This window comes from Cyprinodon tularosa, unplaced genomic scaffold, assembly GCF_016077235.1.
Source record: "Cyprinodon tularosa strain WSP-4 unplaced genomic scaffold, ASM1607723v1 ctg779, whole genome shotgun sequence".
Taxonomy (NCBI): Eukaryota; Metazoa; Chordata; class Actinopteri; order Cyprinodontiformes; family Cyprinodontidae; genus Cyprinodon; species Cyprinodon tularosa.
The window spans coordinates 251,116-269,071 of NW_024039539.1; the positions used below are offsets into that span (position 1 = coordinate 251,116).

Genomic DNA, 17,956 nt, shown 5'->3' on the forward strand with positions numbered 1-17,956 from the left:
ACCTCTTTGTTGTTCTAAACCTAAGTTGTGGATTCCTGCAGCTCCTCTAATCAAAATGGGCCACTGGCATCTTATCTGATTAATACTCGCCTTGCTTGTAAGATTAAGTGTCATATATTAAGTTTGCAGTTATTTAATGTATGATAATTTGAACTGTGATTTTATTTTTAATTTTAGACTATTTATCATCTTAGTTTGCTTTTAAGTTTCCTAAAGCTTGAATAATTTTTCAGATATTTTTCGTTCAAATCCTCTAGTAAACTATCATAATTTGTTCTATGTGGTTATGGTCCAAAATCTGTTAGTCAGTCATATAATATCAAAGTAAGACAGTAAAAAAAACCTTATTTAGTTTTAACCACTTTTAAAAAGTGGTCTAAACATTTAATCAAGAATAAAATTCAGCATTTTAATGTGAATGTTAATGTTCACCTACTTTCTGAAGCACCTTCATTTTGTGTGAGGTCTTGATGGGGCTGAAGACTATAAGGTAACTTTTATTAAAAAGTAACTAATCTTTGTCTGGGATGTAAAAATCTGAGTAAACAAAATAAGATTTTAAACAAATGTAATTTTGATAAATAAATAAAAAGTCTTCAAGCAAGATTTGAATGCTTTTCTTGTCAGGAGATCATGTAATAACTAGATTAAAAAGAGCAATAGGAAAACTATTTCTGTAGTACATCAGCAGTTGTTATACAAAACTTGCGTATTACTGTGCCGCTTTAAATCATTCAGATTGTTTTACATTTGGGAACTACTCAGTTCCACAAGGAACAAGGTAAGTTTTGTTGTTCTCGAGAACTGTAAGCTGTACAGGGAGATTTTACTACATTACTATATAAACCTAAAAGCTTAAATGTCCTCTACAGGTTCCTCTGCACCAGATATGGATGACTCGAGCAACATAACGTTTGACTATGACAATGACTATGAGGATGAAGTTTGTGAAAAACGTGAAGTGGTCAAATTTGGGTCCATCGCCATTCCTATTTTCTTCTCTATTGTCTTCTCTCTGAGTCTTACTGGAAACATCCTGGTCCTCATCATCCTGGCTTTGTATGAAAACCTGAAATCTCTGACCAACATCTTCATCTTCAACCTGGCCATCTCTGACCTCGTCTTCACTATCGGCCTCCCCTTCTGGGCCATCTACCACATCTGGGGATGGGTGTTTTCAGAGTATGTGTGCAAGATTGTGAAGTTTGTCTTTTTTACTGGGTTTTATAGTAGCGTCCTTTTCCTGACCGTCATGACCATTTATAGGTATTTGGTTGTGGTCTATCCTCTCTCTGGCATAACTACTATGAAATTTTGGACTGGGTTTTTCCTGTCTGTCCTCACATGGATCATTAGTATTGGAGCAGCTATGCCATCCCTGCTCCAGACAGCCATTGTCAAAATCCATCACGAAGAATCAGACTCCTTGGGCTGTGAATATAAGACCGTCGAATGGAAAATCATTGGGATGTCTCAGCAGAATGTCTTCTTCCTGGCTGCGTTTGCAGTGATGGCTTTCTGCTACATTCAGATATTAAGGAGAATCACAAGAACAAGGTCCCACACTAAGAACAGAGCTGTGAAGTTAGTTTTCTGCATCGTGGCTGTCTTTTTTGTGGGCTGGGTGCCCTACAACCTGGTCATCTTTTTGAGAGCCTTATCACACAAAGCACATTACCCTTTTAATGACTGTACAGTGAGCATTCAGCTTGACTATGCTTTCCAAGTGTGTCGGTTCATTGCTTTCTCTCACTGCTGCTTGAACCCTGTCTTTTATGCATTTGTTGGTGTGAAGTTCAGGAACCATTTGAAGTCACTGCTGCATCGAATGTTTAGGCGCCCGAGTCCAGTGAAAGATCAAGATGCCAACAGGCTGAATCTCGCTTCACGAGGATCAATGTACTAGATGCAAATATACATTTTCCTATTTTTATGCCTCAACGTTTATAATTTGCTGATACATGGTTGTGTAAAAATTAATGGAGGTACTTTATATGAGACATTTTTAAACATGCTGCTATAGCTACAAAGTTAGATATTTGTACTCACTATTTATACACAGTGTGAGGCAACAAGAGAACATTGTATGATTTGTTGTAGTATAAGGAATAGAGGCAATCTGGTGTCAGCCATCTTTCATTAACTCCCTTAGGGGTTTAGATTAGGCCAGTTTGTTGACTAAATGTACAGTAGGACAGTAATATTTCATTATTTGATAGATAAGAGCCCTGATGAAAAATAAAACCAGCAACTCTATAAGGCCTGCCAGCAGAGGGAAGCATGACTAAAACCCAAAAAACACCTTGAATCTTTTGACTGTTAACTCTTCACCTTAAGCCCCTCTCACATCTTGACGATTTAGCCAGCGTATGCTGAAGGGGGAAAAGGGGGGGTGACAGCCTAGTGGTTAGGGCATAGACCCAGAGGTGGCAAGTAACGATTACAAATACTTTGTTACTGTACTTAAGTACACTTTTTAGGTATCTATACTTTACTCCATTACTTATTTTTCTTCCTACTTCTGACTTATACTAAAAACCTTTTCACACCAGTATCTGTACTTTCTATTCCTTACATTTTTAAAAGCATGTTGAAATGTCTGAAAGGTCGGACACAGGCGAGAGCGTATCTCGGCCCTATCTCGAAGCATTTTTCGAAATTGAGCTTTTGATTCCTATAGTGGCATCTGGCTGTTTATTTTATTTTATACTTTAAGTATGAAAGTATAAAGTAACTCCCACAGACTGCCACACTGGATCTTCTAAAACACTGGCAGATGCCGAACTTCCTATATAATTTTTCAATTTTGGGTGCATCATAGAGTATTCATAATGAGTCCAGAATTTATCTCCAGCAACAGCCTATCTTATGCATAACAGACGGCAGCGTAATGCCTATGAAATGATGCACAAAGGAGTGTCCTGAGGGGGACAGCAATACACACGGTGGCACCTGGTCTGCATAAAAAGCACAAGAAGAAGATTCCACTAAATGCCATTATACAGTAGCTGTAAATTAGAAACTTGTTCAGCGGTCGTCTGGAACACATCAAATACTTTGATATGCATTGGAGATAAGTTATGCATAAGTTATGCATAAGTTATACACAAGTTACTCATAGATTTTGGATAAGCTAGACACCATGACTTATGGGTAACTTAAACTTAACGTATGTTAACAATCAAATAACTTACCTGTAACTTATGCCCCACGTATGGCATACACTGGCATACGTCAAGACTTGTGCTCAACATACAGTACTTGCCGTATGTCGACATGATTCAGCGTGTTTCAGCGTGCTCCACTTATACAAAACTGCCCCATAGCATACCAACATATGCCAATGTTTTTGCCAGATTTTTCGTACATCAGGCTGGCTAAATCAAGATGTGACAGGGGATTCATTTTCCAATTGAAATAAAAACAATGAAACAGTCCTTGCATCATCCAGGCTCCATTCATCTATCCTTGCATCCTTGGAGTGGCTTAATTAAAGTAATGTCTCCAAATCTTGTGAATCTCCAAAAACTCTTGAATAGAATTTGCTCCACAATCCTTTGAAGGCATCAGTTATTATAGATACATGTATACATTCTTCTAATATACTTTTTCACTAAATTATTTAGTTTATTTGGATACAGCCCTCTCTGCACAAAATGCTTCTTTAACAATGACTTTTAGTGGCTTACCGTGCATTTATTCAGCAGTCTTTCCTAAGTACGTGTAGGTTATAAAATACAGGATGTGTAAAAAAAAATACATTTTATTTAAACACTTGTCTGATGTATTTTCTATTTTTTTTAAGAAGCTGAATATTGAGGTTTAGCAATAATAATCAAAGCCATAACCATAGAACATAATTTGTGTAATTAGTCTATAATACATGTTTTACTCTGGGCTGAATTACTGAAATAAATTAACATTTTCTACATGATTCTAGTTTGTTGAATTTCTTTAGTTGTTTTTATAATGGTAGCATGTTAAAAGAAAATTAAACTGCTCTTTTCTATTCTGGTAACAAGGATGAGACTAATAAACAATATACTTAGTAGTGTACCAAACATTTTTAGTAGTAGGGTCCAAACATTGGCAAAGACTCAAGTTTTCTAACTTAATAATCACATAACTCATAAATAGCATGTAACATCATTACATGTTGTGATGAACCTGCAGATTTCAGATTTATAAAAAATGAATATACTGACTTATAATTCTATATGAACATAAAAATGTAGATTATTAAAAAAATTATTTGTAGATTGTAGATTATTCCTCTCTATAAGGGATTGCTGCAAAGTTATTTATTGGATGCAATCAACTTGGTTTCCTTAGAAAGAAAACATTTTTAAAGCTCAAAACAAGGAAACCCTGAGTACACTTCAAACTGAAACACAATATGTTTAACCAGCATGTCTCTTTTCACAGCCATTTACAGTAACAGCACATTTCCTTACAGTGTAAACACTGTGCCATCTTCTGCTGGCTTAAAGCATTACATCCACACAGCCAAAGCTAAATAGAACAAAAATGTTCATGTGAAACCAAATGATTAGACCATTTGTCTTTAACCTTTTGCACTTGCAAAATGCAGATATGTTTTTACAATTTAGCAGGAGATGATGCTCATATTGAATGTTGTTAAAGAAAAATTATTATTTTTAGTTTTTAATACAGTTAATCTTATGGCATGTGTAAAAGGTATGTCTCATTTTGAACATATTTCTTAATTTTGAACAAGTTTGTGAAGATAACCTTTCCTTGAATCAAATTACTGAATTTAAGTTTGTTCCTGAGAATTTATGGCAGGAAGAGGCCCCCGCATTCCACAGCTATTCTGTGAGGTCTTATCTTATGTTTTCTTCAGCCAGAAGACCTTAGAATTCCTGGAGGCCAGGCTGTAAATTAGGGGAAGTTCTAGGTTTTTCTGAGTGTCCAAGATAGCTCCTGGTTGGAGGAGCAAAAGCCAGCCTTATTTGAATAAATTAAATACAAGAGGTTAAAACTTTCTACACAGAAGTAACAAATCAGATTTGCTCTTGCAACTCTCCAAAGATGTCTTTGTACGTCTTTGCTTTCTTTCCTTCTCTCCATTTATGTCAGGTAATTGAATGTATGTCTCCGTTGTTCTGCAGTTTTTGCTGTAAGTTTGTGCATTGTCTTATTTCTAAGTTTATGCATTGTCTTATATTGGATTAAACTCTGTAATTCTGTGACTTCAACACGCATTGCTGGTTTTCCTTGGGGCCACACGCAGCTCGCCGGGAGGGCCGGGAACCAGAGGAAGAGAGACAGCCAACTTTTTCCAAAGTTAACCATTGTAGAATAATTTCTTCCTTAACTAAGTATTTGTCTTTTATACATAAATACTGTCTGCAATTTGTGGGGGGGGGGGGGGGGGGGGGGGGGGGGGGGGGCTCCATCACAAGAAGGTTTGTTTCCATTCATTTGCTTTATTGTCTTTCCATCATTAAATGGTGGCCAGTTCTGCTTTCTTTCTTTTTTGGCATTTATAAAATTATATGGCAAACTAAAAACTTTGCCTTTCAATAGAAAAATATGACGTTTGTTCAAGTTACTCCTGAAGTGCCAGCTATTCTTATTCAGTTATTATTATATTTAGTTATTTTTCTGTGATGCAGACCTAAGGATTTTTAGTGAAGTGATAAGGAAGATTAACATTTAATCTGTTTTTTTGTTTTTCTATTACCTCATAAAACATTAAAATATGATGAGACGATTATTGAGACTTTTTTTATTCATATATTTTTTTGCTTTTCTTTTACAAAGATTAATGTCAGAGATGACTTCCTTAGCTTCCTTCTTGAAACATGCCTGTGCGTATTCATGGAAACCACAAACACTGGTTTATATCAGAGGCTAGACTTTCAGTGCCACAAACCAGATTTTGTACCTACATTGTCTATTGGACCTGTCAAAGTATGTTTGTAGATAGAGTAAACAAGGAACAAACTTTATCATTTTTCCAACCTGTAAAATGATAAATGGTTATCTTTTATTCCCAGTTAATAATTAATTTAAATCACTCTAACTTAGGGTAGGTTTTATGGTTCTTTCCGGGTTCCTTAACAGTCTGTTGTTGCACAGCTTTACAGCTCACACAGCTTCCTGACTGTCTTGGAAGAAGGACTGGTTTTTTACCTGACAATCCTCAAATATTTTCTGCATTTAAAAAAAATTGTGGTATGTTTTTTAGTATAATTGAATTTTGATAAAAATCTGTGTCCTTTTTGTGAAACTTTGTTGTGTTGTTATGATTACAATATTGTTTTATTTGGAAGAGAGTCTGTCAGTTTTTGTAAGCATTAAACATAAATTTGGAAATATAAATGTTTAAACATATAAAATAACTTTTACATTTGTCTGTACATCATTGTTAATTAGGCTGTCAGTGAATTATAGGTCTACCACATTTTGATTATTTTATTTTTTTTCTAGATGTGGTTACGTTTTTTTCTCGGCTTTAACTTCATCTGCAAGTTGCATAGTTGGTCAAATGGTATTTTCCCAGAGGTGTGTGATTCAATGAGACCACTGCATGGCGATGGTGATACAGAGAATCCTCCTCTGACATCTGAACCCCCCTTTATGGTTAGCTACCAGCTCGGCAGTAATGTTGGAGACCCGGTAACAGGTAAACAAAGAGTGTTGTGAGAGTGTGTTTTGTATGCATATTTTTGTATAATATATTGATTATACAGAGTTAAGCATATAGTTAACATTTCACTTCCCTTGATATCAGTTTTTATCCTGATAACCATGACCAATACCAGATAATACAGAATTGCACAGTGAAAGGAAAATAATATGTACTTTCTGTCATGATAGGTCTCTAGTGTATAAACCCACATGCAGAACACCACATGAAACGGGGTAAAAGTTAAACAGTTTATTGAGAGAGAAGCACACAGAATAATTATGAGCTGGTTCAGATACTGGTCCGGGACTGGAATCACAGAGGATCTGCAGAGATGGATTGTTTGGTTAGCCAGGCAGCGGTGATGATTTGTTTGGTGTTGATTCTGGTTTACAGGTGCTGGTCATAAAATTAGAATATCATGAAAAAGTAGATTGATTTCAGTAATTCCATTTAAAAAGTGAAACTTGTATATTATATTCATACATTACATACAAACTCATATATTTCAGATGTTTATTTTGTTTAATTTTGATGATTACAAATGACAACAAATGAAAATCTCAAATTCATCATCAGAAAATTAGAATATTACTGAAGACCAATAAAAACAAAGGATTTATAGAAATGTTGGCCAACTGAAAAGTATGAACATGAAAAGTATGAGCATGTACAGCACTCAGTATTTAGTTGGGCCTCCTTTGGCCTGTATTACTGCAGCAATGCGGCGTGGCATGGAGTCGATCAGTCTGTGGCACTGCTCAGGTGTTATGATAGCCCAGGTTGCTCCAATAGTGGCTTTTAGCTCTTCTGAATTGTTGGGTCTGGTGTATTGCATCTTCTTCTTCACAATACCCCATAGATTTTCTATGGGGTTAAGGTCAGGAGAGTTTGCTGGCCAATTAAGAACAGGGATACCATGGTCCTTCAACCAGGTACTGGTAGCTTTGGCACTGTGTGCAGGTGCCAAGTCCTGTTGGAAAATGAAATCTGCATCTCCAAAAAGTTGGTCAGCTGCAGGAAGCATGAAGTGCTCTAAAACTTCCTGGTATGTGGCTGCGTTGACCCTGGACCTCAGAAAACACAATGGACCAACACCAGCAGATGACATGGCACCCCAAACCATCACTGACTGTGGAAACTTTACACTGGACTTCAAGCAACGTGGATGAAGTGCCTCTCTTCTTTTCCTCCAGACTCTGGGACCTTGATTTCCAAAGGAAATGCAAAATTTACTTTCATCAGAGAACATGACTTTGGACCACTCACCAGCAGTCCAGTCCTGTTTCTCTTTAGCCCAGGCAAGACGCTTCTGACGCTGTCTGTGGTTCAAGAGTGGCTTGACACAAGGAATGCGACAGCAGAAACCCATGTCTTTCATACGTCTGTGTGTGGTGGTTCTTGAAGCACTCACTCCAGCTGCAGTCCACTCTTTGTGAATCTCCCCCACATTTTTGAATGGGTTTTGTTTCACAATCCTCTCCAGGGTGCGGTTATCTCTCTTGCTTGTACACTTTTTTCGACCACATCTTTTCCTTCCCTTCGCCTCTCTATTAATGTGCTTGGACACTGAGCTCTGTGAACAGCCAGCCTCTTTAGCGATGACCTTTTGTGTCTTGCCCTCCTTGTGCAAGGTGTCGATGGTCGTCTTTTGGACAACTGTCAAGTCAGCAGTCTTCCCCATGATTGTGTAGCCTATAGAACTAGACTGAAAGACCATTTAAAGGCTTTTGCAGGTGGTTTGAGTTAATTAGCTGATTAGAGTGTGGCACCAGGGGCCATCAATTTTGAACCTTTTCACAATATTCTAATTTTCTGATATGATGAATTTGAGATTTTCATTTGTTGTCATTTGTAATCATCAAAATTAAACAAAATAAACATCTGAAATATATGAGTTTGTATGTAATGTATGAATATAATATACAAGTTTCACTTTTTAAATGGAATTACTGAAATCAATCTACTTTTTCATGATATTCTAATTTTATGACCAGCACCTGTATACCTTGATGAAGTTCAGACAGATCGTTGGAGAGGGGGAACAGATTGGGTCCAAAGACAGTGGGTTCAGCAGAGAGCACAGCAGCAGCATCTAGCTTCAGGCTAGAGAAGTTCAGACCTTGATAAGATGTTCCAGCTCTCCCTTGAGAGCTGGCTGAGGAATCCAGACTGATTATCTTCAGGTTTGGCTTCCAAGGGCAGGCAGGCAGGTTTCCAAGCTAGCTCCTCCAGAGCTACAGACTTCAGTCAGACTTTCCAAAACTGGTCAACACTCCGGCAAAGAAGACAGGTCTGGCTGCTGCTTATGTAGGAGGTCTCCTGATGGGCTGATGATCCCCAGGTGTGCTGGAGGCTCCAGCTCAGGAGACCCACAGCGCTCTCTGCTGGAGACAGGTGGCAGATCTCCAGATCCAAACACTTTCTTTATAAAAATAAGACATGTCTGTATTTAAGACATGTCTGTATTTAGGTAGTCATTAGCAAACAACTTTTAAAGTCTTTGAGGGTATTGTGTTATCATCACTTTTAGAATAAATAAGGTGTGATTATTGATTAAATTAAATTTAATCTATTCGTGGCCAAGAATGTTACGCAAAAGGAGTGATACTTTATCATAGTTTTACTCAATAACAAAATGAAAAGTACAATGCTGTAAAGCTACTCCTGAAAGTACTTTTTTTAAAAGTTACTCAAGAAAATGTAACTGAGTAAATGTAACTAGTTACTACCCATTTCTGCCTCCACACATTATAGAAGGTTGTTGTTTCGATGTAGCAAAATGTGAACAAGTTCAAGGAATATGAATGTTTTCGCTCTGCCTGTACATCTTTCTTTAAATATTGACAATCTTTCCTCATTATTTCTTCGTGATAAATCTGAATTCACAGTTTCCCTCCAGAGCAAAACAGACGCCAAATTCAGGGGATTTATGCTTGAAGCTCGTAGCCTGACTTCAGGTGGTGATGGCCCCCCACTTGGGAAATTCATCCTTCTTGAAGCTACACAAACCCGACTCCTGAAATGTGGCACTTTAGTGGTAAGCTGGGCCAGGTCATACTGATACTTATATGATTCATCAACCATATCTTTGTTGGTCTACTTAAGGAAATGCTTCACCTTCAAGTGATAATTTTTTTCTTTAATGTTTGTCACTCTCTTCAGGACTCAGCTGTGAGTAATAAACTCAATGTTAGGAAGAGTTTGATCAGGGTAAACTGGACCAGAGAGGGAGAGGAGGGAGACATCATGTTCAGGTAACCTTTAAACAAATCTACTGTTTAGAGTAAAAGCTGCAATGGTCAGTTACAATCCAATGCTGTGTCCTATAGGGCCACTTTTCTTCAAGAATTTTACAGCTACTGGGAACGTGTGAACATAACACTACCTGGACCCACGTCTACACAAAAACCAGAGCCAACAACTGTGATAACAACAGCTACACCCACAACCCAGATGTCTACAGCAAAACCCGGGACTACAACAACAGCTACACCCACAACCCAGATGTCTACAGCAGAACCTGGGACTACAACAACAGCTACACCCACAACCCAAATGTCTACAGCAGAACCTGGCACTACAACAACAGCTAAACTTCCACGATCTAGAAGCTCTGTAACGAAACAACCTCTACATCATTTCATAAGTAGAACCAGGATAAATTTGATTTTCAAACATTCTGCTTTCTTTTTTTTTTTACTTTAGATCAAGGACCTAATCATGGGGAATTCAATTGTTGTTTTTGTGGAGTGGAAAATGGTAAATTACCTATTGAATGTAACACCATTCATTCATGCCATGGCGTTAACCTGAAGAAACGTATTAATTAACAAAATATTCAAGTGGCTACTCATTGTTTCTCATCAGGAATTATGCAATATAATAATGGCTTTACTGCCGACATGCTTCGGACATTTCCTAATTAAGGTAAGGCGTGAATTGGTCAATTTTTGCTGTCAGCTGTTTCTGTTTATAGATATATTAGATGTGCTACACATTTTTCATGATTTTACCTTCAAATATTTGTTTGTGTCCTTAAAGTGACCTTAAGGACTAGTGTTGCACCGATACCGATACCAGTATCGGACGGGGCACCGATACTGCCCTAAAATGGTGGTATCAAAGGACACTCTTTTGAATCAGGGACCAAGAAGACAGATAGTTTGAAAGTGGTGTAAAGAAAGCCATTTATGTTAAGAGAGAAAAACCAACCTTAAACAGAGGAGGAGGACTCAGGTTTCAGCTCTCAAAAACCCTGCGTTAGAGTTGATTCTTTCTATTATCATCTCAATCCTCATCGCCATGCAGGTGATCAAAACGTTGACCCGGTAAACCAGGCCAACAACGACACTAATAACTCCCCATTACAGAGGCATGGGCCAGTTTCGGTTTAATTTGCAGGCCAACAATGAACTTAATGACTACTCATTACAGAGGGGTGGACCTGTTTTTGTTTAATTTGCATGTTTTTTAAGCCATAACAAGGCTTTTGTTGGGCAATTCTATAAAGCCTGGAGCTCCATATTACTCCAAACATTTTGAAGCTTTCTTGATGGGAAGCTAAACGTCTTCAAAATTGGAAAAAAAAAAGTCCTGTGGTTTTGTTTTTAACTTTTCTGGCATGACTATGACCTGGATGAGTGGGAATTTTCACCAGAAAACAGAGCAATATTCATTTTATATATCAGCAAGAATTTGATAACCAAATTGAGTAGAATTAAAACTGTTTGCAGCCCATCTTAGAATTAACCTAATGTTAATGTTTTGATATAGACTTATAACTCCAGTGGAGCGGATGATAAAAATGATTAGGAAAGCTTATTGTTGTTGCTGCACCAAAGGGTATGACGCCATTAATTATTATTTGACCAACTCTTGAGGGAGTATGGAGGACCAACTCTGCCATATTTAAAAATAAATACATAAATAAATAAATGCTCATAAGTTGATCCACTAAGACACACCCCTTCTTCATTTGCATAGGGAGGCAGAAATGCATAAAAACATGTTTAAAAAAACTGAATAGCTTTGAAGAAATACATTAATAAATAGTTAAAAAAATAAGTAATAAATAAATAAAGTCGAAGATTATAATGGACAATAAATTAATAAGGTAATCCTTACAAAGGAGAATAAAGAAGCTAATTGAAAGAGATATATACATTTATGTCTCACTGTATAATTTAATTTCTACCTATATTTATTTGTTGATTGTATTTTGGGGGCAATTAATTGTATGCTTATTTATTTATTTATTGAGCATTTATTTATTTATGTATTTATCTTTAAATATGGCAGAGTTGGTCCTCCATAGCAGAGATCATCATCAGGTTTTAAATTTGACTGGATTCTTTCTGTTCTGTCCCCGTATCTAATTGGTCAACCATAATTCCTGACTTCAAATCATAGACCATATATAAGAGGTTGCAGTAGAAAGGCAACAAATAAGAGGGGTTTTCCCACCTCCCATACTATTTAAAGCCAGAAATGTAGGAGGATGGAAAGCAGAAGAAGCTAAAGAAAATTCACTTTTATTGGAGCTGCTTTCAGGTCTCATGTTTGTGATCTTCTTAGAAAGACAGAAAAATTAAAAATAAATTATGACTTTAGAGAAAATGGAATCATTAATTAAAGCTTTCTCAATCATAGAAATAGGATGGCTAAAATACGTTTTATCTGTATACAGCAGATTGGATCCAGATCTCCATTAGAGCAAGTTATGTCAAGGATTTTCACACATTTATCTCAAAACTATGTATTAGCAAAGTTATTTTGATATTTTGCTATATAAAATCTGTTTATTTCTGTTTTTGTAGATCACCAGGACTGTGGGTAGCTTGTGTTCCTTTTCACTTTCTTTGACATTGACATTCATTTTGAAATGGGGATCCGTTGAAGTAAGTACTAATAATTTATATAAGTAATAAAATGTAAGTACTTTTTAAACCAATAACAGCTTTTTTTCTGTACAAATATTTCAGGGGGTTTTCATTGGTCTTATAAGTGCAATATTGGTGATTGGTTTTATAAACTTGGTGATTGTTCTGCTGCCATTTGGACCCAGCCATGAGCTGTGAGTTAAAGTCGTCTTTGTAAGTTTTTATAATGTGAATGCACCGGCTAATGGGTTTCTGTTCCATTTCTTTGATTAAGCAATGGACATTGTGACCTTGTTCTTCGGTTGTGTTTTGCACTGTACCACCTTTTGACAAGTAAGTTGACTCATTGAATTTAAAATGTTGTGTATGAACCACACTTATGATCAAAATAAATAATAAATGTTTAAAGGCTTTGTATTTAAAGTTAGAAATTTAAGTTAGATTTATCATTTACCAGCACAGAGCAGCAGTACACTCAAATCCCTGTAAAAAATGGTCATAAATGAATCACATCACCCTTCAAATATTTGGTTTTGTGTTAAAAACTGTGTAAAACTAACACAACAACATAATTGATCATGTGTAGCCCGCTGGTTTAGTTCTACATATTGACAATCTGTAGGACAGATGCTGACTAATGCAATACTAAAAAATAAAAGAAAGATCATAGATGAAATAAGAGAGCTGATGAGAGTCATGCAAAATACTAGTGATGGCATGCAAGATACGTGTCCTGTCCTGAGTGAGATTTATAACACATAAAAAAAAAAAGAACCAGTAAAACAGCCCTAATGGTGCGGACGTTGTTAACTCTTCCTGTGCTCACCAAGCAACCAGCCATCCTGTTCCTCCACAGTGTAGGGAAATCTCTATCAACTAGTCATATTAACAAAGCCATCAAGGTGCCAGATCTATGGATGATTTTCACATAGCTATATGGTACAAAAAGAGGAACAGTCAGTGGGTTCAGTATTGTTTAGAACACGCCTGTCTGCTAATTCTGGTTGCCAGGAATCCTAGAGTGGTTCACACCTCGATTTGGACCTGGATGCTCTCCAATTCCATTATAAAGCGCTTTATAAGCCTGTCATCCTTGTGGGCCCAAAGGTCATGATGGTCCCACCTAATTTTTTTTCATTTTCAGCATTCTCTACCAGCTGTAGAGAATCTGTGGTGAGATGTTATGCATGGATGTCACATCGTTTTCTTTTTTACTTTTTGCAGGAATTACAGTAGTGTGAATACCTTACACCTTGTCACAATTTATATTATAATATTTGGTCAACCTCACCCTTTTAATCAATGGGGGTAGGTAGGAACAAAGACACACAGAGTCCTCATTGCTTCAGCTCCAGTTTCCACAATCGTTTTGGGAGCCATTTTGAAGTTGGTTCCCCATCTTCATTGCTTTAAGCTTCAGATTTACAAACTGTAAAGCAAAGTAGCAATGCATTTTACCTATACATAATCATAATGGTGATTTTTGCCAATTAATTTTTCTGTTTTAATTTCCAAATTTCTACACACAGATTGTTTTCTCCATGTCAAAGTCTACTACCTGACTGAGGAATGGAAAGAAACTGGGAGAAAGATTTGGCTTCTGTACACACTAATTGTTCAGACAGTGTTAATTATCCTTGCAATTGTTTGGAATTTTGTTTTATATTGCAACAAAAGAACATTACTACATAAAGTAAGACGTAATTAAATTTTCTTTCTCTAAAAATGTAAGTAATACACTGAATATAAAATATACTGTGAAATCACATCAAAACACTTATCTTTTAATACATCCTCTGTCACAGCTAAGGGCATAAATGGGGATCATCAAGGAATTAAGGTAAAACTGCTTGTGATCAAATATACGTTTTTAGTATTAATAAAAAAAAAACAATCCTAAGAAATATTGCAACACAGTATTAATTTGGTTATGTCTGTTTCTGTGTTTCAGAAGTTTCTTCGTACATGTACAGTGCCTTTCATCTCCCTATTCTTCCTTGTTGGAATCACATCCATTTCATTATGGAATATTGTTAAACTATATGACATGCAAGATGATTAATGGATATTATAGTGACTATGATAATTCTTCCCACCCTGACAGTGCCTAAAGCAAGGCTTAAGCTCAGAGGGGATCGAGCGTTTTCTGTTGCAGCTCCAAAACTTTGGAATGCATTGCCGCTGCACATTAGACAGGCCACCTCTCTGTCTCATTTTAAAACTCTTCTTAAAACACACCTCTTTTCTTTGGCTTTTAACACCATGTAGAGTGTTGATTTTATGTACACATGTTGATTTTATGTATACACATGCATATTTTTATCCTGTGTGGGCAGTGCTTTTATTTTATTTTATTTACTTTTATTTATTTTAGTTATTTTATCTTTTTGTGCAGCACTTTGGAAACCTTGTGTTTATTTAAACCGTGCTATATAAATAAAGTGGATTGGATTGGATTGGATAGAGATATGTGGAAAAAACTACTAGTAGCTTTGTTAAAAACTTCTAAAAGTCAGATCAATGTTTGTTTTGTTTCTAATTAAATAAAGCATATTTATTCAAAAAATACAGTATTTCTTTGTTAATGCTGTATCTATGTATGAGATCTGTATGTGTGCTTGATGATTCACGCAATCATTAACCCGGGCTGGCACAGAATGAACAATTTTTTAAACATTACTTCAACTTCCTAATTTCATATTTCTGCAAGAAGTTTTACATGCTCAGGAGGAGGGTGGTTTTGTAGTCGTGTTGCTATGAAAACAAATAAATCAAAAGAGAACATTTTCCAATGCTTCTATCTTGTGATAAAGTCCAATGGTCCCTCCTTGCATGTGATTCTTTGTAAATGATTGATCAGTGCTGTGTCATAAAGCTCTCATTTTCTGGTTTCAAAGTTTAACCATTTCCCTGTGTTGGCTATTATTAAAAATAATAATAATTCTATGATCTTCCATTCTGGACTTTTTTTATGTTTAGGTTTTTATTTTGGGTTCTCAGCTGTGCTTTATTTTATGTTATTCTTTTTTTTCTGTCAAGATTTATGTCATTTTTTAATTCTCAGTTTTACTTTTCCTTGTTATTTATGTCAGTTGTCTTTTTTCAGCATTTTTTGTATTATGTATTACTTGGTCTAGTTTTAGTTATAGTTAGGATTTCTCTTAACTTTAGGTTATGTTCTCCATGGCTTCATAGTTATCTTAAAGGTATATTGGAGGATTTTCTTTTTCCAGATGGATCATCAAAATAAGTGGTCCTCCTAATTGTCAATCATTCTGGTGATATATTTACGAAATGCCGTCCCAGGTGCTCGTCCCCATTTCCACTTACCGGTGTTGAAGCTGACATAGCGGAAAAATTGCAAATCCTCTTTTGGAAAGTAAGATTGTAAGAACGATGCCAAAGGAGAAATGGACTAACCCTTTCTTGCATGATGCCATAAGTACACTATATTGCCAAAAGTATTTGCTCACCTGCCTTGACTCACATATGAGCTTAAGTGACATCCCGTTCCTAATCCATAGGGTTCAATATGACGTCGGTCCACCCTTTGCAGCTAGAACAGCTTCAACTCTTCTGGGAAGGCTGTCCACAAGGTTTAGGAGTGTGTTTATGGGAATTTTTGACCATTCTTCCAGAAGCGCATTTGTGAGGTCGCACACTGATGTTGGACGAGAAGGCCTGGCTCTCAGTCTCCGCTCTAATTCATCCCAAAGGTGTTCTATCGGGTTGAGGTCAGGACTCTGTGCAGGCCAGTCAAGTTCATCCACACCAGACTCTGTCATCCATGTCTTTATGGACCTTGCTTTGTGCACTGGTGCACAGTCATGTTGGAAGAGGAAGGGGCCAGCTCCAAACTGTTCCCACAAAGTTGGGAGCATGGAATTGTCCAAAATGTCTTGGTATGCTGAAGCATTCAGAGTTCCTTTCACTGGAACTAAGGGGCCAAGCCCAGCTCCTGAAAAACAACCTCACACCATAATCCCCCCTCCACCAAACTTTACACTTGGCACAATGCAGTCAGACAAGTACCGTTCTCCTGGCAACCGCCAAACCCAGACCCGTCCATCAGATTGCCAGATGGAGAAGCGCGATTCGTCACTCCAGAGAACGCGTCTCCACTGCTCTAGAGTCCAGTGGCGGCGTGCTTTACACCACCGCATCCGACGCTTTGCATTGCACTTGGTGATGTATGGCTTGGATGCAGCTGCTCGACCATGGAAACCCATTCCGTGAAGCTCTCTGCGCACTGTTCTTGAGCTAATCTGAAGGCCACATGAAGTTTGGAGGTCTGTAGTGATTGACTCTGCAGAAAGTTGGCGACCTCTTCGCACTATGCGCGTCAGCATCCGCTGACCCCGCTCCGTCAGTTTACGTGGCCTACCACTTCGTGGCTGAGTTGCTGTCGTTCCCAAACACTTCCATTTTCTTATAATACAGCTGACAGTTGACTGTGGAATATTTAGGAGCGAGGAAATTTCACGACTGGATTTGTTGCACAGGTGGCATCCTATCACAGTTCCACGCTGGAATTCACTGAGCTCCTGAGAGCGACCCATTCTTTCACAAATGTTTGTAAAAACAGTCTGCATGCCTAGGTGCTTGAATTTATACACCTGTGGCCATGGAAGTGATTGGAACACCTGATTCCAATAATTTGGATGGGTGAGCAAATACTTTTGGCAATATAGTGTATTTTCAACAACCGTGTTCATTAAAATAGATTCACATGAACTAATTATACTTGCAACTATACAAAGACATTGCTGAATTGCTGAATTGCTTGCAAGATGTCACCATCATGTTGTGTCGTAATGCCACTAAAAATTTATCCTGAAGTCCTGTGGTCTATTTCGGTGCAAAGGATACATAATCCTTGATTATGTTGTGACATTAATTCAAACACAACTGCAGATGACTCACCTGAACGGATATAGATGAATGTTTACAAAATGTCTGGAAAATGGATTAAAGGTTAAAAAATAAAAGAGGTCCATTTGATATGAGAAAGTATTTGGTGCGCACGAGAAACTAAGTGGTGCGCATGAGAATTTTTTTCTCTCTCTTCAGTGTCCTTAAGGGGCTCAGTGGTTTTATTCCCATTTAGCTGCATTTAAGTTATTTTCTAGTTACAGTTGAACCCTGTTGTTTTCCATGGTTACTCTTTGTTGCCCCCTAGTGCTCCTTTCTAGCTGCTACTGTCCACACCTGCTCCCAATTAACTGCGTACTCAATTCATTGTCTCCCATACTCCTCTTCTGCAGTTCCTCAGCGCTGGATTCTCCTAATTTCTTCATGCATGTTTCTATCAAGCGTCTCCTAGTTGTGGTTCCTGAGTTTCCTGCTTCCTTTCTGGCATTATGTTTCTGTTACCATCTACTACACCATTAATACTGCAAGGATCCATCACTGCCTTCCG

The 17,956-nt window shown here is 37.3% G+C and overlaps 1 protein-coding gene and 1 long non-coding RNA gene across 2 annotated transcripts; both read left to right on the forward strand.

Moving 5' to 3' along the window:
- Window positions 1-876: 876 nt before the first annotated feature.
- xcr1a.1 (chemokine (C motif) receptor 1a, duplicate 1) lies at window positions 877-4,026 on the forward strand. The gene has a single exon (XM_038270810.1). The coding sequence runs from the start codon at window positions 890-892 to the stop codon at window positions 1,904-1,906; it is 1,017 nt and encodes a 338-aa protein (XP_038126738.1). The 5' UTR covers window positions 877-889; the 3' UTR covers window positions 1,907-4,026.
- Window positions 4,027-10,363: 6,337 nt separating this feature from the next.
- LOC119773698 lies at window positions 10,364-14,781 on the forward strand. The gene is made up of 7 exons (XR_005279445.1): window positions 10,364-10,417; window positions 10,526-10,585; window positions 12,475-12,555; window positions 12,640-12,731; window positions 12,812-12,870; window positions 14,067-14,377; window positions 14,489-14,781. It is a non-coding gene; the product is annotated as an uncharacterized LOC119773698 (long non-coding RNA).
- Window positions 14,782-17,956: the final 3,175 nt, after the last annotated feature.